Source organism: Cydia pomonella, chromosome 22, assembly GCF_033807575.1.
Source record: "Cydia pomonella isolate Wapato2018A chromosome 22, ilCydPomo1, whole genome shotgun sequence".
Classification (NCBI taxonomy): domain Eukaryota; kingdom Metazoa; phylum Arthropoda; class Insecta; order Lepidoptera; family Tortricidae; genus Cydia; species Cydia pomonella.
In genome coordinates, this window is record NC_084724.1 from 2,118,892 (window position 1) to 2,129,024 (window position 10,133).

The following is a 10,133-nucleotide window of genomic DNA, read 5'->3' on the forward strand; positions in this document are numbered from 1 at the left end:
TTAACATGTTCTTATAATCCAAAAGAATTTATTGGGATACAATTCTGCCCTAAGATTTGTAGATGGAAACAACCCTATTAGAGTAACAGAGAAGTAGTCTGGAGTAGACGCGCGAAGGTAGGAGTCGAGAGCGTCGCCTCCCACTGCTTGCTCCGTATCGGCAGGATCCCGATACGTTCCCTATAAGCAAGGCCCGTACATTTCATGCCGTTGACGCAAAAATGACCTCACGCTACATAGTTTTTTTTTATACTACGTCGATGGCAAATAAGCATAAGGCCCGCCTGATGGTAAGCAGTCTCCGTAGCCTATGTACGCCTGCAACTCCAGACGCCTCCCTCCCCTCATTGAGCTCTGGCAACCTTATTTACCGGCAGGAAAACAACACTATAGTGTTATTTGGCTGCGGTTTTGGTAGTGTGATTAAAAAACTCCCTGTATGTTAAGTTACGTAATTTTTGCGTCAATGGCATGGGAAGGGTTCAAAGGGTTATTTAGGGTTCTCAAGGGGCGGCAACGCTTAACACATTCACTGCCGGGAACCCACCTAGTGGGCGCTCGTGAACTTTGATCAGATGCCGGACAACCCGCTGGGCGGGTTGTTTTGTACGCAGCTATAGACCACCGGTTTCTGGGGTAGTGCGCCGTTTTTTATCTGGCAGTGAATGTGTTAAGTGGCTCCTATGATGTTGCTTATGTCCATGGGCGACGATGACCGCTTCCCATCAGGCGGATCGTCTGCTCGTTTGCTGACTATATTAAGATAAACAAATGAAATGTACGGGCCCTGCCTATAAGGCTTCTCCTCCGTGTGTATCATCTGGTATCTTCGCAAGTGCTGTTACAGTACAGTTTGCACTTTCAGTCGTAATTTTTACGTATTTAGCCTCCTTCCCAGTATGCGTCTTCTGGTGGCGTCGTAACATTGAATTATTACGGCATTTGTAATCACAGTGGCTACATTGAAAAGGCTTCCTGCCCGTATGTTTCATTTCGTGAGATCGCAAGGCCGACCTATCGCTGCACTTGTACTCGCAATGATTACATTTGTATGGTTTTTCTCCAGTGTGTATTCTTATGTGATTTTGTAAGTTTGATTTTTGACTGAATTTGTTATCACAGTAACTACACTGAAAAGGCTTTTCGCCAGTGTGTCTCATTTCGTGTTTACGTAACACTGAACTAGCATAGCACTTGAAATCGCAATAACTACATGTGTATGATGTTTTTGGTTTCTCTCCAGTGTGTGTCATTTCGTGTTTTCGTAAATTTGCCCTGGCACTGCCCTTGTAGTTGCAAAGACTACATGTATATGGCTTCTCTCCTGTGTGTATCCTCTGATGTATTAGCAAGGTTGCTTTCAACCTGCATCTGTAGTCGCAAACGCTACACTTAAATGGCTTTGTTCCAGCATGAATCATGTGGTGTCCTTTTAAGGCTGATTTCTGACTGCATTTGTAATCACAGTAGTTACACGTGTAAGGTTTCTCGCCAGTGTGTATTCTTATATGACATTGAAGGTGATATTTTTTACGAGCTTTGTAGTCGCAGTAACTACATTGATGAAAAGGCTTCTCTGCAGTGTGTACTTTCTGGTGACTTCGTTTGTGTGTTTTTTCTTTCTGTAATACAAGCAATTTGGCTTGGGGTGTAGAACTAGAAGAATCACAAGCAATTTTTTTTGACCCGGTCTGCAAGTGTGTTCGCTGTATATGTTTCCTTAAGATAGACTTATGTCTGAACCGTTCGTCGCAGAGTTCGCAGATGTATGGTTTTTCCCCACTAAGAACAGTCGCGTCGCCGCGAATGCGCTCGACCACCACGGAATGAGCTATCGCAAACCGTTCGCTGCCGTCCGAACACACTGAAATGATAATTAACATTGTGGCGTACATTCAAACAACAGAAAGTATCAGTTACTGTTTACTTCCTTACATGTCCACTTCAAAAATTCAATGATACTTGAAACGTTAAAAAAAGTCTTGAATTATGCCTTCAGAAATGTAGGTGTATTTCATAAAATGTGATTCTTAGACAAAGTCGTGCCTCGAGTTTGTCAGGTATTATGTAGTATCTTTGGTTGTCAAAAGGTGACGCTGGATAACTTAGACTAAAACAATTGAGACTCTGAATTCTTATTAGGTAATCAATCAAAAGGTTTTTCATAAACTGACCTGGAAGCTCTTGAGGGCGTTGGCACTCCTCGGGGCTCAGCACGAGGTCATTCTTGAGCTCATGGTCGGTATGTCCGGCCCGCGCAGCCGCGCTCACTCTATCCTCGCACTCCGCTTCGGGTTCCGTCTTCACACACATCTCTCCTGACTCCGTCTTTACACACACCGCCTCCCTGGATTCTTCTCCAGGCTCCATCTTTATATACACCACCTCTCTGGGTTCCGTCTTCACACATACCTCTCCCGGCTCTGTCTTCACACACGGCACGCTGGGCTCAATCTTCACGCACATATCTCTGGACTCCATCTTCACACACCCCGCCTCTGCCTCCTTAACATGTGCTGTCTATAGTGGCATATTGTACGTTGTAACTGATACTGGTAGTACCTGCAATGAATGTAGCACGTAGTTTTTTTATCTCCCTATAATATACTCAGACACGATAAGCTAACGGCCTATATAAGCAAATATGTACCTGTGGGTGCATCGTAATATTCACTTTAATTTATAACTGATACCCTAATTACATTCAAATCTAGAACATCTCTGAGAAACAAAGAAATTTGATTTGACCTCCATTCCAATATCAGTTGAGATGACGTTTTATTCGAAATGAAGTGTCGTTTCGTAAACCTACAGATCCACATTGTATTTTAATGCCTTTCATTATGTACCAGTCACTACTAATTTAGTGATTAGAATGGGTCTAATGCAATATAAATTTTCTGGTAGATTGGTTGTTGTTTGATAACCCAAAAGATGGTTTTTGGAGAAAAGTTAATGGTACACTTTTCTCTGAAAATGTCCGTAAACAAATTTCAATTGCCAATAATGGCAAGATAAAAATTATTATTTTTTTAAGCCCATAAAACGTAAGGTCGACATTTGATTTGGTATTGAAGCGTATTTATTTCCCTAGGGAAACATAATTATCAACATACTGTGGCCCTAGTGAAAAAGGGTACAAGTCTCTGGCAGTTTAGGTGTATAAGGGCATAAGTGTTACGTGGAACTTACACCCCTTTACACCTGCGCTGCCAGAGACTTGTACCCTTTTTCACTAGGGCCACAGTATTTAATCTGTCTTTTTTTTTTACTTACTTTGGCCGTAAAATAAGCTGAAGGTTTTTTAATAATATTCAAAAACTATTAGTTAATTTTCCGGACATTATTGTTGTTTTGCTAAAGTTGATTTCTAGTCCTGTCTTTTTGCTCTCTAGGATGTTGCGCATGCATTCAATGGGCTAGATCATCAGCAAATCCGAGGTGAGACAGGTTCTTCCTCTGATGTTTATACTATGGGACCTCCATTCCAACCTATCAAAAAGTGATTCCAGTACGGCTATAAACATTCTTGGGGACAGCAGTGTCTCCCTTCCTTACCCTTCTTCTTATTGAAAACGATGGTCTAATGTTCTCCAATTTAATTCTGCTAATAGGTGGTACTTATTTTACCTGTTTGATCACCTGGAAGGGGCCCCAGGGCTCTAGAAAGAGAGGACATCCACTAGCCAGATGGCAAGATGAAAGGAATGGCAAAGGCAGATGGAGACAGCTGGAGGAGGCTTTTACCCAGAAGGGGTCTACAGCAGAAAAATAAAATAAAATTTGAAATATATATATATATATATATATATATATATATCAAATTTATAAAATTCTCTGTGGAATAACGAAGCTCTAATAATAATAATATAATAAAATGTTACCTGTTGATCCTATTATGCTTTCCAGATGGCACAGTGTAGTATTGTGTTGATAGCCATTTTAAAATAACTCAAGTAATGTTAATTTGTAATAATGGAGTTAGCCAACTACAAAGGATGAGTTGAAGTTTAAGTTGTTAAACCAAATTAATATAGGAATATAACTAAAACTTCAAGAATAAAAGCTATTTATATATTATATTATATAATCTTAAGTTACAAACATGTTATATTATATTGTATTACCCAGAAAGAAGGATTATTCATTTCCAGATTGATGGCCGGGCATTGTTTTCCATTTCAATAAAATCAAAACATTGTTAATAAACAATTATAGTTATCTATGTAAATTTGTAATTTAGTGTGTAATTTGTAATTTTAGTATAGTTTTTGCTTGTTGTTATTTTATCTTGCTATGCATGCTTATTTTGGATGGCATTCTTATATAGTACCTTCTTCTTCCTCGCGTTGTCCTGAGCCTGGGGTCCGCTTGACAACTAATCCCAAGATTTGGCGTAGGCACTAGTTTTTACGAAAGCGACTGCCATCTGACCTTCCAACCCAGAGGGTAAACTAGGCCTGGTTGGGATTAGTCCGGTTTCCTCACGATGTTTTCCTTCACCGAAAAGCGACTGGTAAATATCAAATGATATTTCGTACATAAGTTCTGAAAAACTCATTGGTACAAGCCCGGGTTTGAACCCGCGACCTCCGGATTGCAAGTCGCACGCTCTTACCGCTAAGCCATCAGCGCTATTCTTATATAATACCTACCACTTATATATTGTAAAAATTCTTTAAATGTTGTCTGTTTAGTGCACCTTTTAAATAAACAATTGTGATGTAAAAATACTTTGTCTTGACATAATTGACAGAAATCTCGATTGTGAAAGTGAATTTACTGCTAAGTTTGTTGATAATGGTTTCCTGATATTATGAGGATGGGAAAACTGCTGTGAGGATGCTAACTAGCTTAGTAGCATCTGTTGACCAACAACTTCTCTACAAAGATTATTTGGCAACTGTATGATGTAATAAGGATACACCACCGAACACTGTCTATGACCGTAATATGATAAGATTCATATACTAGCTGTGTCTTATCCAACCTCGACATTGGCAGAATCATCAACACCTTGATGGAGCCATAACACGAAAAATTGATTGATTGAAATGTAATAAGCCCTTATCCTAAAAATATAGGTATACAGTACGTGTTAAATAAATACGCACCTGAGATCTGTATCTACATTTGTCTTCGAACAAACCAGATTTTTATAGGTCCAACAACTTGAGGCAAGACAGACACTGCACGTACTGAAGACGATCCGGGCGGACTCACAACAACGGCGTCAGCCGTATCGGAAGGTATAATAATTTATTTATTGTATGTAATCCAAAATAACATACAATACCGAAGTTAGAATACAAATACAACCTCAAATAATTTCGTCAATTTTGATTTTGACCAATGACCACAGACTTTCAAAACAAGAGCCAATTACATCCAGAGTTCCCGATATCGGGCCCTGACAAGCACTTGGCCGGGTTTTTTTTTCGCACGCATTTGTTTAAGGCCAGTCCAGACGGGATAATCAAATCGACCGATTTAATCAGAAAAATTGGCATCAATCACCAATTTTAGATTTGTGGAGATATGTGAGCGCTCTAAATTAAAACAATGCCCCTAAACGTGGATACTAGCGTCATATATTGTTATTCTTGCTTCCGCACCTCACTCAAATATTTGATACATGAAGATTACATTCCTTACCTCTACCTTCCATAAGTGAATGTATCAATTAAAACGTAGTGATTATATGCTCTTTCTTTGGTATCAATCAATGTAACATGGCATGACGTGTAAATTTATTTATTTAGGAAGTTGTGAGGCTATCGTTAAATTGTTAAACAAAAGAACAACGAAAGAACTGACAAACACACAGATTAATTTTGTTTTATCCACCTATAATAAAACATAGATACTTGTTGTATATGTTTATGTACAAACAATGTGGTAGTTGCCGTAATGGATGTAATGAATTCCTGTTGCTGCTGCCTGCGGTGTGCTCCGGACAGGGACCTGACGACCCCGTACACACACCTCGGCAAAACAGAAACATTTTCCGATTTGCTCAAAGAATGCTTCAATATACATGTAAGTATGTTAACGGCACCAATCATGGGACATTTAAGGGAAAATTTGGAGTATTTTTGATATTTCACCGAAATCTGTAAAATTTCTTCCGCTTTATGCTTTAAATGTCGAATGTCCATTTCGTGCTTTATGTTTTCTATGTATTTAATAAAAGCTACCGCAATTGGTTTTAATATTATTTACCAATTAAAGTTATGGTTTTCTATTCGTCATGGGATGTATGGCGCCATTAATTTTCAAATTAACAAATATCAATGAAGAATTAAACTTAAGCAGCTCTTTGGCAAAATTTTTGCCAAAGGCAGCGATTAATAACTGATGGTAAATACTTGTTTTACAGAATTTGTCTATACCATCCCATTACTGGCACCTGTTCCATTATAGGGGTGTTTACTATATAATTTACCAACAATAAATTTAAGGATAGAAAAGATTTTACTATATTGACAGTTTTCACAGTGGTGTTCTTTATTAATATTCAAAATGGAACTATTTTACACACAGTTGGTACTGGATGGCTCGGGCCCGTGCGGTATCTGCTCGGCGTGCGTGGGCCGCCTGCGAGACGCGAGCGACTTCAAGCTGCAAGTGCAGCGCAGCCAGGCGGAGCTGCAAGCACTGCTTGTTAAAAGTTAGCTTATACAACTAATAGCTTAGCTTTTATCTCTGTTTAGTCTTCTTACAATGTATTAAAGATTTCTTTATTTTGCGTTATATGTGTATAGTGCTGTAGTGTTAAGAAAACAAACTAGATGTCTCGGGTGTCCCGACTGATGAAAATTGTATTTCTCAACAATTTACAACTAATATTACAAGCAGAAGGAGTCAAAAATAGAGTTCCGGTTATAATATTAGCCGAAAATTGTAGAGCTTTCGACTTTTCGTTCATCGCATCGTCTAATGTCAAGTAGCACTACTGATAATTCCTCTACTCAATGCTAGATGTCGACTACGAAAATATTAAGCGTTTTGGTACCGAAACTGATGTACGCAGGGAGCACTCTATGCTTACTTCTAATTTATCTATGGTTATAACAGAAATAGTCTCACTTAAAGTAACTGTTCCTTTATCAGGGTTGGTACTATTAAATTTATATGTATATAAATGGGTTGCTTCAAGTATTTGAATTCTTTTTTTAATTTGTAGCAGAGATTGTGGTCAAGTCTGAGCAGGCTGATGATGGTGTGGAAGAAGAAACTGTATTCAAGTTGTTTTGTAAGTACTTATCTATTGACATAGCACGAATGTCATGTTTTTAGTAGGGATCAATCATTTATTAATTAAGTCACTAACACACAGTAATTTTTGGCTGTTAATTGTTTGGTTTCTAAATAAATAAATAAATAAAAATAATTACATATCAAAATAAGTTCATTACTATTCTATATTTAAATTACAATACATTATTATAAATTCAATTCGCTAATTATATTTAAATAGACGTCTATGAATCTACTCTATATAGTTTTTGGTGAAACCGCGAGTTCTCAGTTCGGGGTCGGGGCAAACTGCTAGTACAGTACTCAGTGTAGAAATTTCGATGATCTGTGCCTCGTTCTTAGTTGATGCTTCATAAAGCGGTTTGTGTTTAGTCTGTGATTTGTATAATTAGTTATTTGCTTCAGATGAGGAGCCAATAGAAAATTCAGAGGTTGGCCAAGAGGATACCAAGCAATTCATCGGTTAGTACATGTTTTGATACCTTATGCTCCTTTATTTATTTATTTTAACCTTGATTCATATAAGGTTGCAATAGATCGAAGAGGATACATCAGTTAGTATATGTTTTGATACCTTATGCTCCTTTATTTATTTATTTTAACCTTGATTCATATAAGGTTGCAATAGATCGAAGAGGATACCAAGCAATTCATCAGTTAGTACATGTTTTGATACCTTATGCTCCTTTATTTATTTATTTTAACCTTGATTCATATAAAGTTGCAATAGATCGAAGAGGATAACAAGCAATTCATCAGTTAGTACATGTTTTGATACCTTATGCTCCTTTATTTATTTATTTTAACCTTGATTCATATAAGATTGCAATAGATCGAAGAGGATACCAAACAATTCATCAGTTAGTACATGTTTTGATACCTTATGCTCCTTTATTTATTTATTTAAACTTTGATTCATATAAGGATGAAATTAATGCCATTGCATTTTGAACCAATCTCCATCAGTCTAGGCGCAAACAGAAGCATAGTTCAGCTATTCATGTTTTGATAATAAAAAAGAAACTTTTTACAAGCCGTAATATAGTGATTTTATGTAAAAGATCGGGAAAGATATTACAAGTAGCATATTACCTAAATATTTATGTAGCAAGTATCAATTTCGATTGTACTTAAACTTCACATAGAAATGTAACCAGTTTAGCCTAGAGGGTAGTGAACCTGCCTACGAAGCTGATGGTCCCGGGTTCAAATCCTGGTAAGGGCATTTATTCGTGTGATGAGCATGGATATTTGTTCCTGAGTCATGGGTGTTTTCTATGTATTTAAGTATTTATATATTATATATATCGTTGTCTAAGTACCCTCAACACAAGCCTTATTGAGCTTACTGTGGGACTTAGTCAATTTGTGTAATAATGTCCTATAATATTTATTTATTTAATAACAATGTAATATTATGGAACCATCGATCTTATCCTGACATGTTCTGATGGACACAGAAGGCTGTCATATATATAATATAAACATTGTGAGAAAACAAACCAACCTAATCGTGTTTGGGTTTGTTAGAATTCTCGATGAGTATTAGAGTTATACCAAGCTAACTTGGTAGCGATTTTGATAGCACAGATTGTGCAAGTGTTATTTAAAACGTCATAGTTTGACATTCAAAATGACACTTACACAGAATGATCTGTGTTATCAAAATCGCTGCTAACTTAGCTTGATATAACTCTAGTCACAAAATAAAAAATAAACAGAAGGTCCGTTCTCGCCGTTCTAGAAAATACATACCTAAACTTGTCCGCCTCACTAGGGTTGCTTCTGTATTAAATTCGAATTTTAAAAAGGAGTAGGTAATATAAGTTTACAGACATACATACATCGATTCGTTTATACATACATCTTATCATGTTTACATTCCTTAGAGACTGTATTTTGACGTACATGACAGTAGGTACCTGCGTAGCGGCGGGGACGTCAAGTGAGCAACGCACGCACAGCCCGACTAAGCTCTGCCCGAGAGTGCCCGAGACTCACTTTGTACTGAGCGGACTCTCTGCTCCGGCGCGCCCCGCCTCTATTTACTTTGTGCTCTAGTTGCCTATTAAAAGAAAAGTACAGTCCGCGATGAATGCTTGTATTAAAAATGAAATAAAAAAGTTATCTTTTTGTTTCATATGAAGATCCCCTCGTCAAGTCTGAGATGGATGATGTGATGAGTGACGGCGACTATTCAGCGGCGGGTTAGTACCTTCACTACTATTATGTTATCCTGCTCTACTAGGTTCCTGCTACTCACTTCGTCGTCACGTCTCACCTATTGAGCCAGCGAGGATGTGAGACAAGACATGACGAGAGTGCGATAACATTAGGCGTGACCAGAACGAGCCGCCTCGCGAGGAAAATGCCGCGCGAAGCTCGATCGGAGGACACGAGCCTCGAGCGATAACTTCGCCCGAGGCACGTTTACACATACCGAGCTGTTTCGCGCGGCAATTTCTTAGCGAGGCGGCTCATTCTGTGCTGGGTCGCCTATTATTTTTCTTTTACTTAACTCTGTATCTTTAGGTATTTAAATAAAAGTAAACAAAGAATTTGTACATTTTTGGGTAGTTATAACATTCATTGGTTAACCAACCAAATACAAAACCGCCTGGATTTGTTACTGAACGACCTGACTTTAACCTACATTATTTGATCATGTAATGTCTTCATCTACCCTCAACTGTCTTAAGGAGACATTTGAGGGTAGATTTTGTTTACTTTTATATTAATACCTAAAGATACAAACTAAGTTTTTCTAAAGGTATTTTCTCATAGCGGCACGGCATCCAGTATTTGCCTTCATTGAATTATTTGAAAAACTTTCTAACGCATTGGAATTAAAACTGTCGTGTAACTAGTTGGGC

The 10,133-nt window shown here is 37.9% G+C and overlaps 2 protein-coding genes across 5 annotated transcripts; one reads left to right on the forward strand and one right to left on the reverse strand.

Annotated features, from left to right (window-relative positions):
• Positions 1-430: 430 nt before the first annotated feature.
• LOC133530135 (zinc finger protein 271-like) lies at positions 431-5,380 on the reverse strand. 4 transcript variants are annotated; one of them, XM_061867985.1, is made up of 3 exons: positions 5,200-5,380; positions 2,175-2,562; positions 431-1,864 (listed from the first exon to the last, which is right to left on the reverse strand). In XM_061867985.1, the coding sequence occupies exons 2-3, from the start codon at positions 2,479-2,481 to the stop codon at positions 792-794; spliced, it is 1,380 nt and encodes a 459-aa protein (XP_061723969.1). In that variant the 5' UTR covers positions 2,482-2,562; positions 5,200-5,380; the 3' UTR covers positions 431-791. The 4 variants fall into 4 exon arrangements, with proteins under 4 accessions (XP_061723969.1, XP_061723966.1, XP_061723968.1 ...); XM_061867982.1 differs by having other exon boundaries at positions 5,115-5,379; XM_061867984.1 differs by lacking the exon at positions 5,200-5,380 and adding an exon at positions 3,885-4,094.
• A 311-nt stretch (positions 5,381-5,691) lies between these two features.
• Positions 5,692-9,699, forward strand: LOC133530295 (uncharacterized). The gene is made up of 5 exons (XM_061868191.1): positions 5,692-6,039; positions 6,544-6,670; positions 7,187-7,255; positions 7,666-7,722; positions 9,408-9,699. The coding sequence occupies exons 1-5, from the start codon at positions 5,911-5,913 to the stop codon at positions 9,470-9,472; spliced, it is 447 nt and encodes a 148-aa protein (XP_061724175.1). The 5' UTR covers positions 5,692-5,910; the 3' UTR covers positions 9,473-9,699.
• The last annotated feature ends 434 nt before the right edge of the window (positions 9,700-10,133 follow it).